This window comes from Triturus cristatus, chromosome 8 (genome assembly GCF_964204655.1).
Source record: "Triturus cristatus chromosome 8, aTriCri1.1, whole genome shotgun sequence".
In the NCBI taxonomy this organism is placed as follows: Eukaryota; Metazoa; Chordata; class Amphibia; order Caudata; family Salamandridae; genus Triturus; species Triturus cristatus.
In genome coordinates, this window is record NC_140591.1 from 33,004,458 (window position 1) to 33,031,863 (window position 27,406).

Sequence of the window (27,406 nt, forward strand, 5' to 3'; positions counted from 1 at the left end):
TCGCCCCCTTTGAGGTTGGTTCTTCGCTCCTGAGTGCCACATGCTACTCCGAGAGGTACCCCCATCCCCCAACTGCCCGTACTTACTCCCGTCCGAGCCCCGAATACGGATGGAGTTTGTCTCACGTCTCTCTGTCGCCAATTAATAATCCTCCAGTCAGTGAAAGCGGACGAATGTACTGCAAGAGAAACCAGCATAAGCACAAGAAATATGCATAAACGAAAAGGCGTGGCTGTACCGCAAGAAAAAAGGGGGGGGAGAGTTGGGGGGGGGGGGGGGGAAATAGGACACAGGTGCTCATACAAATCACGTTTAACCATGCACACCCTGTTCGCGTCTGCCCCCATCCCCACCTTGAACCTGGCAAGCAGCATGGTGCTCTCGCCCCCCACCCCCATACTACTTTCCTGGCGCCCATTTGCCCCAAAATCACTGTCTCGCGTGAAGCGAACACGTCAAATCTTCGTTCATTTGCCTTTATGTAGCGTGCACTACGAAATTATTGGCACGGTTTACATTACATATTCAGGCACGGGGGCCAACTCACTGCCCGGAAGTCAAATTTGTACAGTACCCGTGCTGCCCAAAAGGGGAGACGCGACCACAAGGCGCAGCCCGCCTCCCCGACCCAGGATGTCCGTTACAAATTCCAGTTCACTACAAGGCAACTACGCGCTACCTAACGCCTCCCATGTAGGTTAGCACCGCGCGACATAAATGACGGCGCTTTAATGAGCACCGGTTGCATTCGCGCACGGGGAGATTAAGTGATCCACCCAGGCAAAACCCCGGATGTGGAGCACGATGTCCCGACCCTCCGAGACGCTACACAGTGCACGCCCCAAAGATGTGGCCCAACGGGAATTGAAATTCCACAATCATTTATTTGCTGCGTATTTATATAGCGCGCGCTTGAAAGATATTGGAGCGCTTTACATTACACATTCAGGCACGGGGAGATCAGGAGATAAGTGATTTGCCCAGGATAAATGATTCGCCCAGGAAAGCCCGGATGTGCAGCACGATGTCCCGACGCTCCGAGAGCGCTAAACATTGCATGAAGGAAAACCGGATGTGGAACACGATGTCCCGACGCTCCGAGAGCGCTACACATAGCATGCCCCAAAGATGCGGACCCACGGGAAGCGAACTTGCCAAATTCTTTATTTGCTGCGTCTTTATATAGCGCGCGCTTGACAGATATTGGAGCGCTTGACATTATACATTCAGGCACGGGGAGATCAGGAGATAGTGATTTGCCCAGGATAAATGATTCGCCCAGGAAAGCCCGGATGTGCAGCACGATGTCCCGACGCTCCGAGAGCGCTAAACATTGCATGAAGGAAAATCCGGATGTGGAACACGATGTCCCGACGCTCCGAGAGCGCTACCCATAGCATGCCCCAAAGATGCGGCCCCAGGGGAAGCAAACTAGCCAAATTCTTTATTTGCTGCGTATTTATCTAACGCGCACTCGAAAGATATTGGAGCACTTTACATTACACATTCAGGCACGGGGAGATCAGGAGATAAGCAATTTGCCCAGGAAAACCCGGATGTGGAGCCCGATGTCCCGACGCTCCGAGAGCGCTACACATTGCATGCCCCAAAGATGCGGCCAAACACGGGAAACGTACTTGCCAAATTATTATTTGCTGCATATTTATATACCGCGCACTCGAAAGATATTGTAGCGCTTTACATTACACATACAGGCACGGAGATAACTGATTTGCCCAGAAACACAAGATGTGTGACCTCGAGGCTCGAGCCTGGTTTCCTGCACCAGAGGCGCCGGCGCAGCCGACGGACCACATTCTCTCCCCTTCACCTTTGCGTTAGTGGCACCATGCTCTCGCAAAGTGCGGTAACCCGCCCCCCTCCTGCACTGCGCACTAGGGGCGGCGGCGCGGCCGACGGACCACATTCTCCAAGATTGCGGACACGGCCCCGCGACTCGAAAACCCCGACCGGATTGTGTTTGAGGACCTGCGCCTCAGATTCCTTATCATTGTTCCTTATCCAGCGGGCACTCGACCCGAAGGGATTGTCGCAGCGCCCAGGAGCAGGCAGGCCGCAGGGGCCAACCATCGACACCAGGGACCGGGGCCGCAACTCAATGGCATCAGCCATGCTTGGCCCGCGCTCCCCAACCTCCGCAACGGTCCGGGCGAAATCAACAGCATGCTCTTTAGCCCAACCCCGCCTCCCAAACCCCCCATGCCCCCATCTTGCGTCCCCTCCGCCCGTGGCGATCCTCGCCACAGGGCCCCGTCGACCTGGTACTGCCCAGGGACAGGGCCGGGGCGGAGTGGGTACAGCAAGACTCACCAGAAAAGAAGCGTGGAGGCGACGACAATCAGCAGTGTCACGGGGGCCGGAGGCGCACGAGGACGGAGCGGACGACGGACCGATGCAGCGATAAAAAGGCGAGGTGGGCGACAAAGAGGACGCCAGTGAGGGTGGGGGAAGGCTAAATAGCCTTCCCCTCACACCTGGGCCCGGAAGTGACGCGCCTTTCGCGTCACTTCCGGCCCCCGACGCGGAGGGGGGCAACAATCAGGATCCCCGCCCCCGCCCCCCCCGAAGGAGGGAGTGGGGAGGGGTGACCGGGGCCCCGGGGCCACTAAGGTGCCGACCGCCGAGTGGCCCCCTGCGGGGGCCGCGGTCAGCGGCAGGGTCGGAGGCCGTCTCTCACTCTTCTTTTGGCACATGTTGAAAGCTAACACATGTGCAACATTTGAAAATTAACAGAGGCTGTAACGTGTTTCGAATAAAAGTTCAATCATTTTAAGGCTGGTTTATCACACAGTTTTGTCTAAAATAAAAAAAAGCTGAGCAGGGAAGGCTCCTGAAGGGCTGTTTATCAGTGAGTCGAGTTCCCAAACAGGCACGCTAGCATTGAAGGGCTGCAGGCTGTCCCTTCTCTCCAGCCTGCGCGCTCAAATCACAGAGGCAAACACTCCGCAACTGGCTGTGCATAAAAGGCTAGAACCGCCCTCTTCATTCCTGGAAAGGTAAAGAAGCATGCAGGGACGCCCCACTCCACTGCAACTTTTGGGATTCCTAGCTCCTGCACAAGAATCCACAAACACCCCGGATGTGTTTCATTTGTGTCTGAAGTGTTACGCATGTTTGTGCACTTCGGTTTATTCAACATAACAGGATGCAATCGTTTTTCAGGGAACGCGTGTAAAAGTGTTAGGTGCCCTCATCTCATGCTCCTGTTTCAGCCCTCTATCTTCACTAGGTCGATAAAATTATGATAATGAATTTGTGTAAGGAGTCTAACATATCGGGTATACTGCGCCAACCAACTTTTCGGAATGAATGTGCGCTTTACAAGTGCACTTTATGTTGTTTATGTTTTTTTCAGTGAATGATGTACTGGTGTCGTCCTAGTTCACACGGGCACCCATTATGCACATTTCACAGAGCTTGAAACCTGACAAATGTACATTCCTATTGTTTTACAGGCTGGATGGGTGAAAGGGTAAATGGTTGGATGGATGAGTGAATGGATGGATGGGTGGAAGAGTGGATAGATGAGTGAAAGGATGATTGGGTGAAATGGTAGGATGGATTAGTGAATGGATGGATGAAGGGATGGATGAATGAAATGATGGATGGAAGGATAGACAATGGATATGTTTTGATATGATTGAAAAGGTTTGGATATAGATGGGCACACAGATGGAAGGCCAGAATGAATGGTGAAAGACTGAATGATTGATGAAAGAATGAATGGATGACAGAATGTACATTTGAAATGGTGGACATCACAGGTTTGATGGAAGGATGAATGGCTAGATCCTTGGATAACAGAGCTCTTCCGGGGAGGGCTGTGATGACTTGCTTTGCTTTCTTGGTGCCATAAGAGCTTCAGTTCAAAGTGGGAGGTGTTACAATTTTCTGGCTACTCCCTTGCCTATATGTTACTATTCTGTATTTGTTGTGTGCTTACGTGTGGAATCTATACATCATGCATATGGCATTTTGAGTGACACCCAACTGCTACTTGAATGTTACACTAGTAATTGTACATTTTTGCATGTTTTGTTTTAGGTGTAAGGTTTTAGGGAGAGCCTCATAGTGCCATGATCTGTGCTTGACATGTATATAGTAATTGTAGCAATAGGCATGGCGTCAAAAATAAACTATGTAATAGTGTATTGACAGTAGATTCTTTAAGAAAGCTGCAGGGAAAAGCACCTTTATGACTTCCGTCAGCTAGTGCAACTCTCTGCGAAGCCACCTTTGGCAAAGCAAGATTCCATATTTTAAGTTCCACTTGCTGAAACACCCATAATGCGTTCCCTATAGTTGGTTCATTACAGCAGTCCTCCATTTAGTTCACCTATGAGTGTCGCTTTACATCTCACAATGGCACTCAGATATGAGATGCTAGTAACAAAGTCTATCCGAGCAGATCTTCCTGACCCCTTCTCTCACCAAACATGCCTGCCAGTACCATGAGTTGTAAACAAAACATCAGTCTGGACAACCCAGTGCAGTAACCATATAAACAGATTATTATCAAATGAAATACCTCAAAAAGACCTGCGCAGTTGCTCAAAGCTGCACGTATTCCGAAAAACGATTGTCTCAACCTAATCCAAAACTTATTTGACTTGTATGTAGGTGGTTGTCTATTTACGTACTTTATATTATCGCGCCACTTCCTCTGATATGTCTGTAAAACGTACCTTTTGTCCCGAAGTTTTGTCCTGAATTTTGACCCTCTGTCCTGAATTTTTACACTCACTGTCCTGAATTCGCACCCATGCCAGTTGGTCACCCTAGTCTCATGTGACAGATTTACGAGCATTTTAATGCACTGAGTAAACAATTAAAATAAATGTTTCCTGGATGAATGGATTTGCAGCAAGAATGCCTGGGGAACATGTGAGCTGCCTTCCTTGCTGTGGACCTGACACGTTTCCAAACATGAAGCCTCACTACTCGCGGGTATAAAAATATTCAATAATTTAAGTCCTAGTTGCTCCAGCTGCCAGGGAGGTGCAAGCAAAGAATAGCCCCTGATGTAAAAGGAAGAAACTTCCTCAGCATTCACCGTGATGGTGTTTTATGGTACGAGATTGGAAGTTGATAAAACTTTAAAAGGGGTCGTCATCTGGCCCCATGAACATGTCCTTAACTTTACAGTCACAAACCCCGAACTGATCGATTCCTCACCAATTACTGGAAACACAATAAGGTTAGCCATACCTACAATGTAGTCCCTATTTATATTTCAAGTTTTAATTCATTTTGCATCTCGTTAGATTAATTGCGTATTCCATGTGTTGTGTTTATATATTTTAAAAAAAATAACGGAATCAATTAATGAAAGTCGCTCCTGGCTTTTGTGCAGTGGAGCAGCGAGGGGAGTGGCCACAATGTCCCGGTGAGTTCAGGTTGTTGGTGCGTGTTTATGATGGGGCCGGATTGGGAGCTGAAGCTGAAGGGAGGACGAGTGTCTTACTCTGCATGTCAAGGGGCGTAACACAGGCCCCAGCAGCCCCCTCGGTGCGGGGGGGGGCAAGCTCCGGAAGGCCCCCTCCGCACGGCACTCTGCAGAGCTCCTGAATGAGCCCGGAGGGGGCCCCTTCATGTGCCTTGCAGGGAAGCCCCCTCGAGTTTCTCACTCTGCATGTCAGTCAGGGGCGTAACACAGGCCCCTGCAGCCCCCGTGGTGTGTGGGGGGGGGGGGCAAGCTCCAAGAGGCCCCCTCTGAACAGCACTCGGTCTGCAGAGCTCCTGAATGAGCCCGGAGGGGGCTCCTTCATGTGCCTTGCAGGGAAGCCCCCTCGAGTTTCTTACTCTGCAGGTCAGTCAGGGGCGTAACACAGGCCCCCACAGCTGCCGCGGTGCGGGGGGGGGGGGGGCAAGCTCCAGAAGGCCCCCTTCGCACAGCACTGTCTGCAGAGCTCCTGAATGAGCCCGGAGGGGGCTCCTTCATGTGCCTTGCAAGGAGGCCCCCTCGAGTTTCTTACTCTGCATATCACTCAGTGGCGTAACACAGGCCCCCACAGCCGCCGCGGTGCGGGGGGGGGGCAAGCTCCAAGAGGCCCCCTCTGCACAGCACTCGGTCTGCAGAGCTGCTGAATGAGCTCGGAGAGGGCCCCTTCATGTGCCTTGCAGGGAAGCCCCCTCGAGTTTTTCACTCTGCATGTCAGTCAGGGGCGTAACACAGGCCCCGCAGCCCCCTCGGTATGGGGGGCCCCAAGCTCCAGGAGGCCCCCTCCGCACAGCACTCGGTCTGCAGAGCTCTTGAATGAGCCCGAAGGGGGCCCCTTCATGTGTCTTGTAGGGAGGCCCCCTCGAGTTTCTTATTCTGCATGTCAGTCGGGGGCGTAACACAGGCCCCCCGCGGTTCATGTCAGTAGGGTCACAAAGGTGGACAGAGTACAAATGCATCCAATGCTCGGTCTCTTTGTAAAGCGCAGAAAGTGCTGTTCAAACACCTGACCCTTGTAATTGAGGGGAAATGCGTGAAGGAGCTGTACAGCTGTCCGAGAATCGCAGCATCGTTCTAAAAGAACACGTAGCGCTGGCGGATGAGTGGGTGGGTTGTGTGTATGTGGGGGGGGAGGGGGAGGGGGTGAAGTGCAGAACATGAAACTGATCATGAAGGAGAGTAGGGAAATATTACCTGAAGAGGAAAGGGATGACGTTTGAGGCTTTCTGAAGCATGCGGGTGTAAGTGTCCGAACAGGGAGAGACTGCAGAGGAAAGCTGTCTGAGGAAGTTCACGAGTGAATAAGACACATTCAAGAGTTCTACCCTTTCCACAGATCTTAGTAATGTTTTATATTTTCATAGTTGATACATTCCTTTATGATTTGGCTAAAAGCACTGGCTTAATAAATAAGTTTTATTTTAGGCATATGTTTGTTGTTGTTAAGCCTGGGCAGAGTTCACGGAGTTCCGCATATGCGGAACTCCGCAAAGTGCAGAAAAATCTCTGCCGCACTACGCAGAGCTCCGAAAGTGGCAGAGTGCGTTAGATAAATGCTGTTTGCGGCGATTTTCAGCACTGGGTGTTTGTCCGCACTGTGCAATCATTGCGAACAGAACCATTCACAGCACTAGTGGGCGCTGCTTCCTTTCTGCCACTCGAGTAGATTTTTTACTTTTGCGGCAGCTTTCTCAACATAAATGGATGGTTTCTCGATGCGACCGGTCTTGAGCATACACGACCATTGTCAATGAGAGATCCGATCACCCGCATTGAGAAATCTCGCCAGGAGGTTGATTTTCTGCGCTCGCCAACTTAAAGTTGACGATTGCAAACGAGGAAAAATCTCACGAGAGGTGGATTTTCCTCACTTTTGCTCACCAACTTGATGTTGACGAGCGCGAGCAAGGGAAAAGAACTCTGCTATGAGGAGCAGAGTTTTTCAGAACTCCTTGAGCTCTGCGTAATGCATAGTGTGGAAAACTCCACAAACTTTGCGAGGGGAGTGGAGTTCACCGCCCAGGCTTTGTTGCTGCATGACATGTGTGGAGGCACACAAATACTGTCCAAGTGGCACGTTTTGTCACTCACAGGATTTTTATTTCTGTGTTTTATGACACACCCTTAATTACTTATGCCACATATCTTGGAATTTGTTTTTTGTTGCGCGTCTTTAGCCTTGCCCTTTTTTAAAGACGTCTAGCTTCTTTCATTCCACTTCAAGACCTGTGAAATGGAGTTAAACATTAGGACCTGTTTGTGACTGTTTTTACTTACGCATTGTTGCCATCTGCCCTATGCATTAAGGCTGTGGTTTGGTGCACCTCGTAGTATATCGCTATGTCAGGGAAAGTGGAATTTTCAACTGTAAATGTTGCTGTACCCACAATGTGCAGCATAGGTAAATTCATATAAGGTGCCAAAGGCGAGACCAATTGCATTGTAAATGCTTGTTTTTTATATCTAATCAGAAGTGACAATGTATTTGCTTACATTAAAATCGTTTTGCATCAAGGCTAGCTATATGTAATGTGGTTTAGAACTTGCACCAGATCGTGGAGTGCATTGCAATGCTCGGTGACGAGGTCAAGTTTCACTGTAAATAAAAATATATTGCATTCTCTGGGATTATACCATGTTGTGCCTAGGTCTCTTCACTTAAGATTTGGTCGCAATTGGATTATTAGTAATACTTGAAGCGGACGGAGGGGCGCGGCATAGAGAGACTACATCAGAGGCTGTGAAATGATTCTGACTCGAGGCGGTGACGAGATAAGGATCGCTCCGATAGTGGTTACGGTGAGAGTTCTGAGAACCCCGGTACAAAGGTGGTGAAATGCTGCGGATGCGGCACGGTGTGCCGGGTGTTGGTAAATGTAATGACGGTGAATTTCTGTGTTGCTGTAATGAGTCCAAGGCGGGACCATGTTGAGCAATGATGTGTTGATGAAAACTTATTTGTGGTTAAAACACTGCCGGTGTTTGAATTTAACTGACTTTTAGAGACATATAAAATGAGACTGTAGGTGATGCAGTGGGTATATACTTGCGGAAATCACCATTTTTAAGATGTATCGGTACTTGATGATAAGTTGCAAACCTCTTTTCCACAGGTGGGACACGCGCTAGTTTCAGCGCATTTCCAAGAATCGGGAAAAGGAATATTTAGTAGAACCCCGATTGACATTGTGAAGGCTGGTATGAATGCCCTCTGCCTTTACATGGTAAATACACCTATGGGAACGAGCAATTGGTGTAATTGATGAATGGTTGGTCCATATTTTATTGAAGATTAAATAGAAAATTGCTATTCTATTTCTCTTCTTTCCTGCTTTTCATACAGCCCTTCTGTAACACAAAAGTGGATGTCCAGTGAGGCGAGTGATTAAAACCCCATGCCCTGATGAAATTGCCACAATAAAGATTAATGGCAATGAAACATGTTGGCCTTCCTCATAAAGGTTAGCGACATATAGTGCTTTTATTTTTGAGTGAACTCACTGGTTGTGAATAAAGAGGGTGACCTAAAGTGAGTTTTCAACTCAATTTTAACATTGCTTGGAACACCTGTTCTTGGCAATACACTGGGTTTTTCATTCTCTTTCTTTGTCTATGGGGACAGCAAAGTTTCCATTTAAAAATTATTTCTTCTTCTTTGTCTATCCACCTTTTCCTTTACTGGACACTATTTCTATGAGTTGGCAACCAATGATGATAAAACGTGGGCATACCAGCGAGAACCAGCTGGCAGCCTTCCTGGTGTTGCGTACGTGAGATGCCTCCTCATCACTCACTTTTCACTTCTCACATCGACTTTTCTGACTTTCTTGTGAGCTGTGGTGTCATACTTTGCGTGAGGCAATGAAGGGCTGTATTGCAGGTTGTTTTAATTGAAATTCAAGAGGTTCAGGACCTGGCTAAATTTGGACGTGTTGCCGGTGGTTGGGAAATAGTTATTCCCATTAGTAGTGGAGGTCCGCGAATTGAAACGTGAGTCCTCTTGACGCCAAGCCATTATTGGTGTTGATACGCAATTGGATTTACCCTTGATGATGATCTCTTAATGGGTTCAAAGGTTGATGACCTCATTCTTATATCACACTTTTATTAGTTCTGTTTTGCCTTATCTGCTCAAATTCACTTTTACTCAATATTTTAGCCTTGAAACATTAATGTAAAATGTTATGGAAAAAATTAATTCACCATTCAAGCAATTGGGACTCTTCATACTAGACTTTAAAAGAAAAAAAATGAGAGAACATATTAAATACATAAATACAATAAATAAGTTGATAAAAACGGATTCTCGAATGTTTTAATGGAGCACTCGCTATTAACTCAGTAACTTTAACTTGTCATTCTCTGATACATCATCTATCATGGTGACATTTTACTTTTGTTTGTCTCATTCCTTATTTTATCATATTTTTCAGCTGAAGAGAAGTGCTCATGTGAGTGCTGCCTTGCTGCTGAGCTCCTAATGGGTTTGTCAGTTGAAGAGCTGGAGAGTGAGGTCGGCCAGAACGCGCTGGCGAGACTGGAGGGATTACTGGAAGGTAAAGCATCTGGCCAGCCACACATTTACTGGAAATAAGGAACCCTAAAAAGCAAGTATTGCTGTGGTCCACAGCACAAAGCATCGTATTTATCTGATTCATCAAACCACTTTCAGAGGGTCAATACATGAATGACAAACACATGGTTCAATAAGCAACATAATAGATGTGAATGAGTCACAACATTGCAAGTGTGTATGTGAAAGTATTCTAGAATTAGAGGCCCATTACAAGCAGAATATGCTTCTTTTCTTATCTTATTTGTTGTCTGTTGGTCGTCGGGGGACTGCAACATGAACAGCAGGTGATTGAACGGAGCTCTTGGGGTGGGGTCCAAGGCATGCTGAACCTGGGGTCGCGACTGAGAGGGTTCAGACATATTTCAAATGGGTTTAAAGGCGTTCAGATTCTGAATTAGTTTGAGGCTTCTGAGGGTTAAATAGGTGATCCGAGTGGATGCTCAAAGTCATATGGTTCTTCCATAACGACTCTATGGAAAGTAAATATTAGAACTTTAATATGGTATTCCATGCAATTAACGTCCTGCAGTTTTAGTGTATTCTATCTATAAGTTATTGCTACTTCTGACCTACTCGCTCTGATTGTCCAATTCTTGGGTAAGTGTTTCTGTAACGTGTTGTGTAGGTTGTTTACAGTTGTATAGTTAGAAAATTATTCATTCTGTTATCCAGCAACACCACCCTGGGAGGGGCCCTACTCTTCTGACCTCTAATCTCTTCAACACCATCATGGAACTCATTGCCACAGTTGTCCTCGATTCCAGCTCCTTCGTCTCCCTTCGTTGATCTCAACTTCCACCTGGAGGACCTCACCATCCTAAACACCAGCAACCTTCGGGAAGTTTTGAACAGAATCAAACTCACCCGGTGAGTGAAGGATGCCACCCACTCTGCCAAACATCTCCTCAACCATGTTTCCTCTAACTTTCCCTACTGCACAGTGAACAGGTCCACCCCCTCACCTGGACCAGCCACTCAGTTGTCCACATTGACCTCTACCTACCCTGCCAACACAGAACTTCAGGCACAGAACTCCACAACCACCGTCCCCCACACCTAGACTATCTTCTCTGATAAACAACTCCAGAAGTCCCTGGCCAATGGCAGACCAATCTCCTTGCTTAAGTCCTGGAAAAACTTGCTATTAAACAGATGATTGTCTAGCTCAACTACAACCACCTGCTGGGCTGTTCACACTCTTTATTCAAGCCCGATCACTGCACAGAGTTCCCTCATCACTGCCACTAACAGTATCTGCCTTATGGACAATGGAGACACAATGACCCTCATCCTTCTTGAATTCTCCACCGCATTTAAAATCTCACCCCATCCTCAACTAACTTCCAGACAAAACTGCCATACGCAGACCCACTCTCCAATAGCTCAGGTACATTAATTCTGTCATCCTGGATCCACAACCTCACCTGCTTCCAGAAGAATCCCCCAAGGATCCTCCCTCGGCCCCATGCTCTTCAATGTCTACATGGCACAGCACGCCAACATTGTCTGTGCCCACAGCCCGCGCATCATCTCGTATGCCTGATAACACCCAGTTAATCCTTCCTTTCTCTGGTGACCCCTCCAACACCAGACAAAATTCACCTCCTGCATGCCTGAAATTGCCAACTTTTAGAAGACCAACTGTCTTAAGCTCAACTTCGACAAAACAGAGGTGGTACTCCAGGTAAATTCACCTTGTTGTGGACTGCGACGTGGTGGTCCCCTGAACTATGGATGACTCCCATCTTATCCAATCAAGCCAAGAACCTAGAGAGCAATTGACATCGAAATATCAATGTTTAACCAGGTCATCTGGGTCCTATCTTCCTGCTTCCACACCCTCAAGCTCCTTAGAAAAATCTTCACATAGCTCCTGCTCAGCACCAGCAGAACCATCACACAGACCCTAATCACCAGCAAGCCGAACTATGGAAATGCACTCTACGTCAGTATCACCACATAGCTCACCAAGAGAATCAGGGTCATCTAAAAGGCAGCAACTCTCACCTATACGCACATTTCCATGCATCATAAAAACCTCCACTGGCTCCCATGTCACAGACGCACACTCTTCAAGCTCCTCACACACACTTTAAAAAGCCCTTCACACTTTAGGCCTAACACATCTGAACAGCTGCCTCAACTTCCACATGCCAATCACAAACCTCTTCTTGGCCGCCCTCCAGCTCAACCTCGTTCCCTGCATCTTAAGGCCAGATTCGATGGGTGCCAAATCTCATACTTGGGCTCCAAAAGAAACTAAAAACCTGTCTTTTCTAACAGCCCAGGACATCACCATCATGCTTTAGGTAATAGTATACCTTCTTGGGTGATATGCATTCCGTACAGATACACAAAACATAATATAACATAACGCCTTTTGGGCTTACATGGCACACAATTGTGCCACTCAGCTAGTATATAAAAGTAAATTTTCCACAACACAATACATTTTTCCTTGCCATGTGTAAAGGAAGTACCTTTCAACTTCAACGGAGGCATAAGACAATAGTGCTCTCAGGAGGCGTGCTTTTGTGCCAAATGTGCGTAGTATAAATGCACATTGCAGCTCACACATCACATTTAACTTCCATGCTAACGTTGCAATTACTGCACCAACTTACAATTTCTTTTTTGGAGAGTGAAACCAATTTGCTGAAATCAAATTTTTTTAAACAGATTTTATTGGTTTTTAAGGTACCATATGGGCAAGCCCAGCAAGCATCAAGCATGTAAGAAAACCATCTACATTTGCAAGTCACCATATATCGCCCCAATGCAGCCTGCGAAACAGCAGACCCTAAACCCCCTCCCCTTCCCCAGCCACGAACCATACATCATTATTACATTATGTAATCCTATTGCAATCCTGCCCCCTTTTACCTCTACACAACACCATTGTCTTATATCGGTGAATTGCTCACAACCACCTATCTATTGGATCAGGGGGAGCCATTGACCCCAGAAGTGACAGGTCTATGCCGCTAGACGCGTTGGTGAAATCAATTTTACTTTACAGTTTTAGGGACAAAGCAAACATACTGTGTTGCTGAATGACAGCGACAGTGCAGAGTCAAAATACCAGTAAAAATAGGTTTTATAACAAGCTAAAAATGAGTTGACGACACAGAAAAAGCAAATTGTATAAAATAACTGGATTGTCCATGCCCCGGATCCAGTGTCTAGTCACATGTTCTGCTTGATTTGTGTATAAATGTGTAACGCTCGTTTGTATTGCTGAATTACGTGAACCAGTGAGTCTTCTGTATTGAACAGTAAAAACAGACGGTCCATGGAGAGATTAGCTTGTTAACATCTGCTCATAAATTACGAAGGACTTATGCCAGCGACGGCTCTTCCGCTCAGGCAGAGGACCACACCCCACTACACCCGGAAAATTAAAATGATAACACTATCAATTTTTTTTTTCTGTATGGAGCCAGGTTACATTGGGGCGGGCTCGGCTCTCATGACTTTTTGCTGCCCATCTTGGGCTGGCCAAACCATTTCAAACAGGCCGCTAGGACCAATCACGATGCGCCTATCATGCTGGTGACAGCAGCATTATGATTGGCTTAGGGAAGCATGTTTGCTGCCGGGAGCCAGGAAGAGAAGAGAAAAGGATGGAGGAGAGTGACCGCTGACCAGCAGGTAAGTCTTTTTTTTTTCTATCCCTGCCTTCCCTCCTCCCCCACCAACATTCACAGGCAGCTGCCACTGACCTATACAGATATGTTGATGTAAGGGTAGTCAAGTTAATATTTGAATTGCACTTTAGTATTTTAATTGCACTTCTAACTTTAAATGTTGTCTGAATTATTATTATGTGTTGTATGTAAGAATTGTGCTTTAATTCTGTACCCCAATTTTGCATTTTATTTTAGCATTTGGTTTCTCTGTGTTTCTTTTCGATTGCCCAAGGTGTAAGGTAGGAGCCATCCTGCGTTCCTGACCAGTTCTTGGTGGATGGATCGTTAGCATTTTACAACTTCTCCAAAGTCACTTCTGGTCATATGCTCACCCTTACCACACTAACTATATCTTGCCTCGGCTCAGAAATCTGGTGTAAATGCCCTTCTGGGGCATCAGTGATCCATCTGAACTTGTACAAGACCCCCTCTGTGGCCAGCACCAGGACCATTCCCCTAGTCACTATTCTAAGGACATCTAAATATATGTATGTCCTTCCACTCTATCCAATCCTGCATTTGATCTCTCTAGCTCTACTCCGTTGGGACCCATTTCCTGGAGATCCTGACCGCTAACAAACACTCCACCCTGTGGAAAGTAAACAGATGAGAATTGTGCCTTTTCTTGTCTCCTCCTTCACACACGCTCCTCAGCCGATCACACAGTTGACGTCCTCCAGATTATCACCGTGTCTATAGAGCTAAACTTTTTATCTGAATCCTGAATAAACAATACCTCCGGATGGAGCTGTGACCATCCCATCAAACTATAAAATCCTGCACCTGGGCTTTGAATCTAAACCTGGTGGTGGCCTTGCAATCTTTTGATTTACCACCAATCTCTAATTTTGCAAAACTTCTTTCCTCCTTGGAGTAAAGTTTCTTCTTCTGTCTGTTTTGCAGGTAGCTCTGGTCATCACCCGCCCCAGAGCCCTGTTCAAATTTCAGACTTAGTTTAGTAACTTTGCCGGCGCTGATGCTCCTTCATAGCTTTAATGAAGCTGTTGTGAGAGATACCAGCATGTTACCGGGGTAACCAAACCATTTATAATTCAATTCCTTAATAGACACAAAAATCATGCTCAATCTTATTAAACTGTCATCCCTTCCTTAAAACAATGCAGGCCACACATTTATTTTCTTCTCTGTGTCCTACCTAGTTAGGCAACTACCCACTGAGGTCTTGATGCCAACTAACTATTAGCAGTGTTTTAGCCAGGTCACGGGGTATCTAACTGCCTATGGGGTGTACAGCAATTGCCCAATAGATTCTAGCACTCTATTGAATAAAAACATACCAACATTGTTTTAGAGCTACCTTTAAAAGAGAAACACTAATTTCATATGACAAAAAAGCCCAACATTGTTATAATTTACATGAAAGTAAAATATTAAAAAAATCTCTTGACTAAAAACATTAAACTACACAGAAAAGTCCCTGAAACAATAGCTGTTTCCCTGTTAGTGATATTTCCTAATACTTCTGTGGTTTGAGCAAGTGACCTAATTCCATGGTTTAAAATACAGTTTGATTGTACATATGAAATATGTTTGAAAACCAAATAGAATCTGAAAGCAGATGTTCACTAGTAAATTTACAATGCAGGAGAATGGTTGATATTACCGCCTTATAATGTCAGTACTTGTATTACTCTGCAGTTGCCATGCAGAGTTCAGTCCTAACCTCCATCTCAAGATGGCACTTCTCATACAAGAATTGGAAAAAAACTCCAAGTGATGAACACAATCTTCAGAACTGGAATGCTTTTTTCTCAAAATATTCGATTGTAGATATTTAAGTAAATAGAGTTTACATTTTCTAGCATTATCTTTTGAAGCAGTGTTCGAGCCACAGGAACTTAGGGCCCGATTATGAGTTTGGCGGTCTCACCGCCATACTGCCACAGTGGGGGCCCCAAGAAGACTGCTGGTCAGGCGGTCTTCTGCCCAGCATATTATGATGCATACATCCTGAACAGATGACCACATTGATGATGTGTCTGGACGCGGTGGACCGCAATGTTGGTGATATGTACTCTGTCGCCATCAAGGCTACGGCTTCCCATCAAACCGATTACGAAAATACAGTTGTTCTGGCGGTCCCCTTGCAGTGGTTCTCTGACCACTGTAGGGTGGCAGCGAAAGACTAGAACAGTTCCCATTGGATGGATACAAAAACAACACAGCTGATATCCATTGGACACACCTGCAAATCACACTGTAAAACATATCCCATACTAGACCATGATCCTTTCCCTCTACACTGCAGCACAGCAAGACCAAGACCACACCTTTTTAGTGATATAAGGCAGCCCTATTTTCCCTATCGCACTTAACACTCTCCACACTTTTTGGTTTCATTCTTTTCTAGTATCCCTTGGGTTTTTGTTTTTTTAGTCATTGTCATTCACTTTAATTTAGAGTTGTGTTGTATCAAAAAATCCATGTTTTTCTGAGGCTGAGTTTTCAGTCATGGTGGATGAAATCATAGGCGTATAGCCACAGTTCTTTGGAACCCAAGTCCAACATACTCCTCTCAGTAGGAAAAGGAAAATGAGGTCCAGGATAATCGATAGAGTGGATGCTATAGGTACCACCCTGCACACAAATTATAAAATTAGGAAGAGGTGGAACGACCTGAGGGGGAAAGTTCCTTCCCTGACCTCCATGCAACACCTCGAGGACCAGAAGACTGGCGGTGGTTCTCCCAGTGCCCTATTACAAACGTTTCCCTAGGAGGAGAAGGACTTGGCCATCCCGCATTCCCAGGGCTTGACCGGAATAGCTGGAGGAGTGGGGTCTGGTAAGTTGCACCTTATTACCTGTCACAACACTTCAGTGTCCTGTTTGCTCTCATCTCATCTTTTGCTACTGTGTTGTCTGTCTATTTTCTTAACATGCAATCCTCAAAGTACCAGAGATGTTTGATTGTCAGTATCAATGTGTATTGTTGCATATAGGATCACATGTATCAATCTCCAGTACATGCTACATGTTGGAATGGTGTCTCTAAGTGTATTACAATTAAATTATCATCACAGGACACATGACGTGTCAATATGTAAATGTATGGTCCAGCCCTCCTGCATGTTGGCAACAGGTATCTGAGACTAACCATTTGTCAAGTGGTGTAAACCACAGATTGAAATTACTACAGCTACCATGAGGCTCTGTTTCAGAAACAGAAAACAGATGTAATAGTGATTTTGCCCATTTTCACTTGTCTGCCATGTTACATGGGGTGTTCATTTCTCATGGACTGAGCAATCTACACACAATGCTGTACTCAGACATGTCTGCCTACTTAGCTTGATTTTATCTTGGTCTCTTCAACTGAAACGATTGATGGCATGAGTGACCATTCTAAGTCCTTACTTAAAATATTTGTAAGGTAGGGCAGCTGAATAGAGTTGGCAGGTGACCCATTGAATCTATACTGCTCACATGATGACTAATGCTAAATATACAACTAAGTTGTGTGTTCGCCTGCATTGTGCACAACTAGGCCTTAGAATGATGAACTATACATTACGTCTCCACTGTGTTGGCTTAGATGTTTGTGAGATGTCCTGTTCATTCCAAAATGCAATATATCAGCACATCTAATGAGCTGCTCAATTCGTATACATGCATTTAATGTCTCCATATGTCTTGTTGACAAGTTCAATACCATGGAAATATATCACAAAAGTAATCTCTATTTTATTTTTCCTAGGTCTCTACTTATTTTGACAAACTTTGATGTAGATCTCACACTTCCACCAATAGCAGTGTTCACTATTTCAAAACAGGTTGATCTGGCACGGCGCATAGGCAGAGCTTGGCCTCTGAACCTGCTCCCAATCCACCCCCGGATGAAGCCCTCCGTGATGACAATACTCCTGGACTTGTCGCTGTGGATGACTGTCCTGGCACATCTGGTCAGCCTGCGCAGACAGCAACAGTGAGTCTCACTGTGCCCACACCAATACCTCCCACCCCAGTTGTAACACCTCAGCCAACCCCAGTCCCCCCAACCTGTGTACCTTGCACAGTTACTACCATCTTGTGCCCCCACTCCTGGATTCTAGGGTAATGACCACCCGCCCAGTCACAGAGGAACCAGGAGTTAGTGGGAGAAGGCATAGGCTTGTGGGGCATGGGGGTCATGAGAGAGGATTGTGGGCCCGCTGAGTGAAGACACTGGGGCCACTCACATCCAGGCCACCATCAACCACACCTTGGGAGTCTATCATGAGTCCAAAGGCGTGATGGGCCAGGAGATGAAGCAGCTGCAGAGGGGCATATGCTAGGAGGTGGCAGACATCAACACCAACATGAGATCCCTCGTTGGAGTGCAGAAGGATATTAACACAAACCTTTGCAAAGCTTTTCAACCACCATCAACCTCTTCCTGTGGTGGAACAACATCCAGACCATCAACATATGTGGCAGCCACAGGAAGGGAGGCTCTGCCAGAGGAACAAAAGCCTGCACATACCACTGTCTCTGCAGCAGCGGATCCCATCTGCACTACCAGGTGGGGACGTCAACCAACAAATTGAGGAGGTGCAGATGGCAAGACATCCACCACTGCCGGCAGGAAACATCAACCCTAATTTCCTCCAGCGTGTAAGTGTCACACATTCGCTCTGTGGACTATATCTGGGCACTTTTCCCTTTCTGATGGGAGTAGTATTTTGGACTTTGGACTTCAAACAATTTGGCCTCTACAACTGTGGTTTCATTCACCATGACTGACTACTTCACTTTTTATGTTTGTTTTTGCACAATGTCTCTTACCCTTTTCCACTTCAATACCTAAGCAAGTCACAAACTAATTAACTGCTGTAGTAAATCTCACATCTAGCAATATATATATATATATATGTACTCCTGTGTGACCTTTAAAGTGCCTAAAAAAGCTACTTCAGTAAGCATGGATATGTAGCATGTACACAATGTTTAGCTCAGGATCACAATCGTGTCACAACAACACATACATACGTCTTGTCTTATAACCTCTTTATTTCATTGTTTGAATCACAAGCTGCCATAAGGTCAGAAACAGAGCAAATCATACATGACTCAAATATTCTGTGTCAGTGATCATATTGACAGGTGCAGAACTTCACAACATGGAAGGATGGGATACATCGGAGAATTTTCTATTGAGTAGGCAAAATAACAGTGGTCCGTCATCAGCTGCAGCCATATCGCCTACCTTCTAATTGGAATGCCATATCAATAACACCAATAAACAGACACACGGCAGTACAACATTTTCTGATCACAGGATCATTCCAATCCAGTGTAGTTGCATCTGGTGGAATATCACAAACAAATGTCAATGATGTGCCACAACCACGTAGGCCTACAATGTGGAGACACATTAACAGCTACATACAGTTTCTGTACACTGAGGATTTAGCCAATGTGAAGGGACACTAGTTTGATTTGGCCGCACAACAACATTTTGTTGAACATGATGCCACACATTGCATTAGGACTACCACACAACAAGGAACAAGTCCCATGGATTCATCATTACTTCCATCCTATCGATGTGCATGCTGTCTTGTTACAGGATTTGTACACTTGATAAGAAGTTGTCGATCAGATCCTGATGCAAATCATCTCCTTCCTCTCCACCACTATCATCATCATTGGGCATTTCAGGACCCTCACCCCGTGGCACTTGAAGGTCTCCATGCTCTGTGATATAAGGGATGTTTCAGGGTGTTGTTGTGGAGCATTATGGAGGCCGCTGTGATTTAGTACACCTTCCTCGGTGAGTAGAGGGCTCCCCCAGGCTTGTCCAGACAACTGAATCTTCCTTCAGGAGCCCAAAAGCCCACTCCACTGGCCATCATGTTCTTCCATGGGCCTCAATAAAGCAGACTTCCCCTGGCAGAGTAGGATATCTCAGCGGTGCCAACAGCCATGAACGCTCAGGATGGCCCGATTTATCCTGGATGGAAAACAGATCTAAGTACAACAATAAGTTACACACTTTCTGATTCTACTAGCTGATGTTACCCTCACGAGGTTAGGACAGATTATACTCAAGACAGGCCCTCTCCAGTAGTATTTGTGTCATTAGCTGGGGTATGGTGCGTTCCACAGTTGAAGGAAGAATGGGCTGATTCTGGGAACTGGGCACAAATGTTTGAGATGTACAAGTCCAGTAAGCAGATAACTTGCATGTTGACAGAAAAAAGGTGTTTCCTGCTATGGTAAACTTGTTCCCTGGCTTGCAGTGGTAATAAGGCAACATGGGTGCCATCAGTAGCTCCAACCACATGTGGGATGTGACCAGATCCATAGAAGGCATCCCTAGAAGGGGACTTTGCACGTTGAGGAGGCAAGAGCAGAGGAGCACATACCGTGCACTTACCGCGGACTTCACCACAACGCCCAACAGCACGCTGCCAGCTTCGCCGACGCCGTTGCCTTGCTAACGACAGCGCACAGGACTACACCTCCCAGACTCCTGAGCGCTACTAGGGCACTTCCGCCCGCCGTCGCGCCAGGAGGCGCAGAAAAGCGCGAGGGGTCCTCGGCATAGCGGGGGACTTTGCACGTTGAGGAGGCAAGAGCAGAGGAGCACATACCGTGCACTTACCGCGGACTTCACCACAACGCCCAACAGCACGCTGCCAGCTTCGCCGACGCCGTTGCCCTGCTAACGACAGCGCACAGGACTACACCTCCCAGACTCCTGAGCGCTACTGGGGCACTTCCGCCCGCCGTCGCGCCAGGAGGCGCAGAAAAGCGCGAGGGGTCCTCGGCAGAGCGGGGGACTTTGCACGTTGAGGAGGCAAGAGCAGAGGAGCACATACCGTGCACTTACCGCGGACTTCTCCACAACGCCCAACAGCACGCTGCCAGCTTCGCCGACGCCGTTGCCCTGCTAACGACAGCGCACAGGACTACACCTCCCAGACTCCTGAGCGCTACTGGGGCACTTCCGCCCGCCGTCGCGCCAGGAGGCGCAGAAAAGCGCGAGGGGTCCTCCGCGTCGCGGGACGCGCGCGGGCGGCGCCGGGAGAAGCCCGGGACAAGGGCGGGACCGTCTGTGGCCGTCAGGGGCAGACTGAGGCAGGGCAGGGCCTCCCCCTTTCGGTCCACACTATTGAATCTATTGGCCCAAGGTGAGTGCACACCCTTATCATGGGGAAACGTTCTGCCACAGCTCCTGGACAGGGTCCCAGATGTCCTCATGTAATTACGTCTACCTTGGAAAACATGCTAGAAAACGCTTTCATGTTGGTCACTTCCGAAATTGAGAACACGGAACGGAGACTATCTTTGGGTCAAATCACACTGGCATCCCCAATGTCCCATGGTACCGTTGCTATTGACCCCACAATTTCTGTGCCTTTAACACCTAATATAATAGTTGTTAATCCCATCCATCATGGAAATCCCCCCAGGGTTACAGAGGCCACAGAGGTTATTACTCCCACTGTAAATAGCTGACTCTCATCCGGAAATAGAAGATGTCCACCTTACTGTTAAACCGGCTTTAAACAACAAGCCCTCTGGGGGGAAAAGGAAGAATGGCAATATTAAAGCACCTATTTCTAAAAGAAAACAACCTCTTCGCAATATTACAAGCCAACCAACTCCTCAAAGTATGTGGTCACGAGGGAAAACCCCTGCAAATGCGGAACCTGTTAGTGTAAATATACACTCTCATGGCCTAACTAACAGTACTGCTGATGTCACCATAATCGCAGCTGAAACGAACTCCATATGTACACAAACTGAGTTAATAACTGCTAACAGCATGTTGGGAAGGCCTACTGAGAACCTAATTGACACTATTGTGGACTCTACTTTTAAACAATTGAAAAGTCTAATGGACAAACGGTTTAATCTTATTTTTAAACGCCTGGATAGGCTGGAGAGCCTAGTAAAGAAAGAAGATACCAAGAGGAAAGGGACCACGATTATTGATCAAATTAGGGGTGAACGTTTACTAAAGGATATGGAGGCTATTAATAGGGGCATCCAAGGCGGCTGCGGTAAATGTATTACAACTAGTGTAGATACTGCACGCGCTAAGTGTAATGGCAATAAGGAGAGTTTGCCCCACAGCCCCCCTTTGAGTAATTTGGCCAGTTCTTCACCCCTGCTAAGAGCTCCTGTGACCAACGAACCCTCCCGTCACAACCCATCTTTAGGGGCTGTCCCTCCCACCCCCTTAGAGATAGCACCTCTAAACCCAACGTCACATACCAATCATGAGCCCACTCCCCTTACCCGGCCTAAAAAACATGCTGTTGCGGTACTTAATTTGCCGCCAGAAGCATGTCCTTATGTTCTAATTTTAGCCGGAGTACCACCTTTGCAGGAAAATCAAAATGAGTCTTGGGATCAACTCAAGAATAAATGTATGGATTGGTTATGTAAGTTTAAGGGGATGGGTATGGGGATTGCTAATGAAATCTTGATGGTGAGACGGGTAGGTTGGGTTGGACCCTCGATAAAAAAACGTCACAGGTGACTGCATAGTCGTGAATTTTAGGTATCCTTCCCTGGTAAAAAGCATATTAAAATACAATTTTATTCACCCTAGCATTGTAACTGCTATAACTTCCTTACCACTAGGCTTCTTTTATAGACCACCCCAAATTAATCGTCATCCCGTTACTTCGATATATCCCGTACGGAATCGGTTTAACGTCCTGACTGATTTAGAGGGTCAGGACTGACTCCCGGGCAAATCTTTAAACACTGCAGGGGAGGTATTAACAGCTAACCTACCTATGGATAAAACTATCCCAACCAAGAACACTCAAACAGTCTGTCCGGTAGAGCATCCTCCCACCAAGTCTGTCATCTGCGAACCCATCTCTCCCGACCAACAATTAAAAATTTTAAGCTGGAACATCGCAGGACTAAAATCAAAATTGAACATAGTAGAGTGGACACAAATGGTCAGCAGTTTCGATGTTTTGATGTTCCAGGAGACATGGAGTACTACTAGCTTGCTACTTGAGGGTTTTGTATGCTTTAATAGTACTGCTTCTACTCCTGATGTTGGTAGACCCAGTGGGGGCCTATCCACATGGATAAAAATTACTGCAGGAAGTAGTATTAAACCTCTGGAAACAAATGACAGTCATTTTCAGGCTACAATATACTCGAATGGGATCACAATATGTTTTATAAATTATTATAATAATGATTTTAAATCACTGCCAAATAGGAATTTTATCTCCTTATTCGATTTTATTGATGACATGATAGAGGGTAATGGGCTCGGGAAACTGGATGGAATTTGTTTAGGGGGCGACTTTAATGCTCATTTGTATAAAAAACCGTATAACATCACAGCCTCATCTCCTACGATAATTTCTTGTAAAAGAGGGGAAGAATTGTTTAACTATTTATCCTCTAGGGATTTAACCAATGTTATGGAGAAAGCTGGTGGTACACTCGATATCGAGCAACCGCCCACCTTTATAGGTCGTGGTTGTTCATCAATCATTGATTATGTTTTTATATCATCGGCCCTTGAGAACTGCCTAGTTAAGGCTGAGGTCCTGCCAACTAGTTATAGCGACCACAACCCCATATTGACAATTATTAAATTTGTAAATAAAACTATTAAACGAAAAGAAATAGGGGCTAGGGATTTGGCCGTATCCACCGATAAACTTAAAGTAATCTGGAAAGGAATAAATAATAAAGCATTACTCGCGCGAATTATAAAACTCTATCCCTCAATGGTGGAAACGTGCTTGTCCAGCGACTCCCAAGACATAGAGATTGTCGAGGCCTTTACTGGGTTGTGCTCTGCTATTAAAAAGGAAATTTCAAAACCTATCAGACAACAGAGCAAGAATAAAAGATGGTTTGATGGGTCCTGTTCACGGGCAAATCGGGACCTCCGTAAGGCATTGGCCGAAAAACCTCGGAATATTACGTTGGTTTCGGCCTTGAGAAATCGTTATAAAAAAGCAATCAAATTACGCACAGATGAGATCCTGAAGGAGAGGTGGGACTCACTGGCATGTACTGCCGCGCTCAAAGATGTAACAGGGTTCTGGGGCGAGGTAAAAGCTCTGAGGTCCATGGGATCCAATCTAACCCCCATTAACTGTAACATACCAAGTAAATTATGGGAGGAGCATTTTGCAAAAATATATGCAGCCCCTGTAACAACTATCGCTCTCTCTTGCCCTGTACCAAAGGTTGACATATCTATTTTTGAGATAGAAGATGCCATTATTCAAAGCGCAGGAAACAAAGCCCCAGGCCCAGATGGCCTATCCATCGATCTAATAAAATCCGAATTAGACTTTTGGTCCCCACTGCTTTGTAATATTTTTAACAAATTGTCTAATACCAAAATCCCTGAAACCTGGTCAAGCAGCATCATCGTACCTATCTTCAAGAAGGACGATAGATCAAACCCCAGCTGCTATCGCCCTATATCTTTAATAGATAACACATTGAAAATTTTGGGCAGGGTGATTTTTAATAAAATCAGATTTTGGGCAGAGGAAAACCAAATTTTACATTCCTGCCAGCTGGGATTTAGAAGTAAAGTGGGAACTGTGGAACAATGTCTGAATTTAAACCTCATATTAGACAAGTACACCATTGCTAAAAAAGTCCCTTTGTACCTGGGCTTTATGGACTTATCATCAGCGTTCGATTTGGTCAATCGTTCAAAACTATGGGAGATTCTCCTAAATTACGGATTAGACGAGTCACTTGTCTACTTCCTGGCACATCTGCATAGAGACCTCAAAGCTCGTGTCAGGATAAACAATGACGGAGAGGTCTCCGGGGATATTTTAATTGGCAGGGTCGTCAGACAAGGTTGTGTATTGGCCCCCCTGCTTTTTATTCTTTATATAAATGAATTAAATAAATCCCTCTCTAAATCCACATGCGATGTGCCGAAAATTAATGGTAATTTATTCCCAGTACTGTTATACGCAGATGATGCGGTCCTGATGGGTCGCACACCTAAAGCACTACGTACTTTAATTACGGGCTTTGTCTCCTTTATGGCTGGTTTGGACCTATGCACTAACTTTAAAAAGTCATATATTATGTCGTGCGGTCCAACTAAATATCGCATCAATCATATAGCCTCAGGAGAAAACATTTTAAAAAGCACTAGCACTTTTCCGTACTTGGGCCTGATCTTTTCAGACACTGGTTCATGGGCCGCACATGTAGCACATGGCAGAAACAAACTCGCAAAGGCAGTTAATTCTATTATTAGCTTACAACAGCCAAAGAGAGCTGAGGTTATGGTGCCCCTAATACAGATCTACAAATCTCAATGCCTACCTACCGCAACATACGGCGCTGAGGTGTGGGGGTACACAAACAGTAGTGGCATCCAAAGAGAAGAAAATAGATTCTGTAGAAAGATTTTGGGGGCTCAAATTTCATCTCCCACTTATATATGCCATAATGAGCTAAACTTGTATTATGTTGAGGATTTTATCAAGTCCCGGCCAGCTTTGTTCTGGCTGAAGATATGGCAAAATCCGGCTGCAATTTTAACACAGGAAATAATCATTGACTGTCTCAAATGTGATAGGGGCAGTTCTATACCGTGGCTTAACGCTGTGAAGGAAAGTTTAGCTAGTGTGGATTTGGAACATATCTTTTTTGACCGTTCGAACACAGAGGGCGTGAATATTAAGACATTGAGAGAGGCATTATTTGATTTATACCGAAGGGAAAGAGAATGTTCAGAGCTTTCTAAACCTTCAATAATCAGATATACTTCCTTCTCGCCTAGTTTAGGTTATAAGAAAGATACACCACAGGAATATCTTAAAAAGAGTATCGGAAGATGGAATAGGAGCCTGCTCTTCCGCCTTAGGGATGGAAGTATAAAATACTCCCTTTGCTTCCCTCTTGGCTTCATCAAAAATTTAGAGCATTTACTTTGCCCTTGTGGGAACGGTCAACACACTTACCATGAAATTGATCATGTTTTTACTTTTGCTTCATGTTTGTACTTTTATCCTATTGGTGGTGATGACTTGTACTTTTATGGATATTTTTATCCGAATAAAGACCATTTGACTTGACTTGAGAAGGCATCCTTCCGTTTGGCTAAATCCTCATGTCTAGGGAACTGGATGTAGCTGTCAATGTGTTTCATCATTGATGAAAGAACGTCTTGTAGTACACCACTGAACATTGGTTGTGACATTCCACCAGATATAGCCACAGTGTATTGAAAGGAACCTGTAGCCAGAAGATGCAATACTGCCATAAGTTTCACAATAGGTGGGATCCATGTGGGATTAGTGTTTTAAGGAAGGAGATCAGGCTCCAACTGATGACGTAAATTCTGTATTTTTTGCCTATAAAAACAAAACTGCTTGATCACATCCCTGTCTTCCATGGTCTGAAGGTCTGGAAATGGGTGGTACACTATAGGCTGTCGTCTCCTCCCTCTCCCAGGGTACCTGTGTGTGGAGTGAAAACTATTTTGAACATTGGTCTGTGTCTAGAGTACCATATATAAAGACGAACCCAAAAGTCATGTGACAAAACATAACGTGTTGAGAATGCATTACACACAATTCACATTTCAATTGTCTACTGTCCAACATCCACTTATAATCCCCATGGTGGCCTTTGCATGTGGCTGTGACAGATAATTTGCAACTTTTATATCACAAAATGTGTCATGAGCACTTTAATATTGTAAAGTTTAAATAGTTCTCACAAAGTACCATCCCCGGCGGTGTACAGTGCACCACGGTGATACAGAGTTTATGGACAGTTATGCATTACACTTATGTTTGCGTAAAGGAAATTGCAGAATAATAGTTAAAGATATTGAAACATGTTACAACACATTTATAGTGGTGGTGACTCATTTAATAGCCACTAATACTGTAGTTCCAACAGCTAAAATGGCAGATGCCTAACCTCTCATATTGACATTCGGAACCTACTGCGGATCGCTGAAATCGACTGCGCAGTGGGCAGTTTCACCCACGGCGGACACAGCCACAGGCTAACGTTGGTGACTGTGATGGTCGTGACCCAATGGCTGTGTTCATCTACGCTAATGACCATGTACTTTGCATACATGTACCCTGTGGTTTGAAAAATTACTCACTAGCCTTCTGACGCTGCTGCTATTGGCACCTAGCTGCTGTTTGCCACCTCTGGGTGCAATTTTGCCAGGCCAAGCAGCTAAGAGGGCCCATGCCTTCTCTCCAGAGGAGCTGGAGAAACTGGTTGACGAGGTCCTTCCCCATGTATGGCCAGCTCTATGGCTCACCAGAGGAACAGGTAATTATCTCACATACATATTTTAGTCTGTTCAACCCCAGCCTTTCCTTTCCCACAGGCTACAATGTGCCTCTGAACCCCAGAGTGAATTCTGATTACAGTTGTAACATTTTGTGGTCCCTACATACGACAATCATGTAATGGATTGTGAAGCACTGCACTTAACATCACTATTGTGATTTGTGATCTTCCCTAGATCATACTTGTGTCTATGCATGTACAGATTTCACAGTACCTATGATATATTTGCTAATCAGATCATGAAAATGTGTTCAGATATGTATAGGATTTACAACATGTGCGGTGTATGTGTACAGTAAGATGCAGTTGAGGATGATGTTAGCCACGTGTACAGTCCCACAGATCACTCGGCCCTCATCAGGCTTTACAGCATGAGCTGTGTCT

At 45.6% G+C, this 27,406-nt stretch overlaps 1 protein-coding gene across 1 annotated transcript in view; it reads left to right on the top strand.

The window, feature by feature from the left end:
• Nucleotides 1–27,406, top strand: part of LOC146799892 (cytosolic phospholipase A2 gamma-like) — a 556,810-nt gene that overhangs the window by 387,928 nt on the left and 141,476 nt on the right. Inside the window, exon 11 of the mRNA XM_085620826.1 lies at nucleotides 9,895–10,017. Coding sequence (XP_085476952.1) covers nucleotides 9,895–10,017 — 123 coding nt within the window. The remainder of the gene's footprint in view (nucleotides 1–9,894; nucleotides 10,018–27,406) is intronic.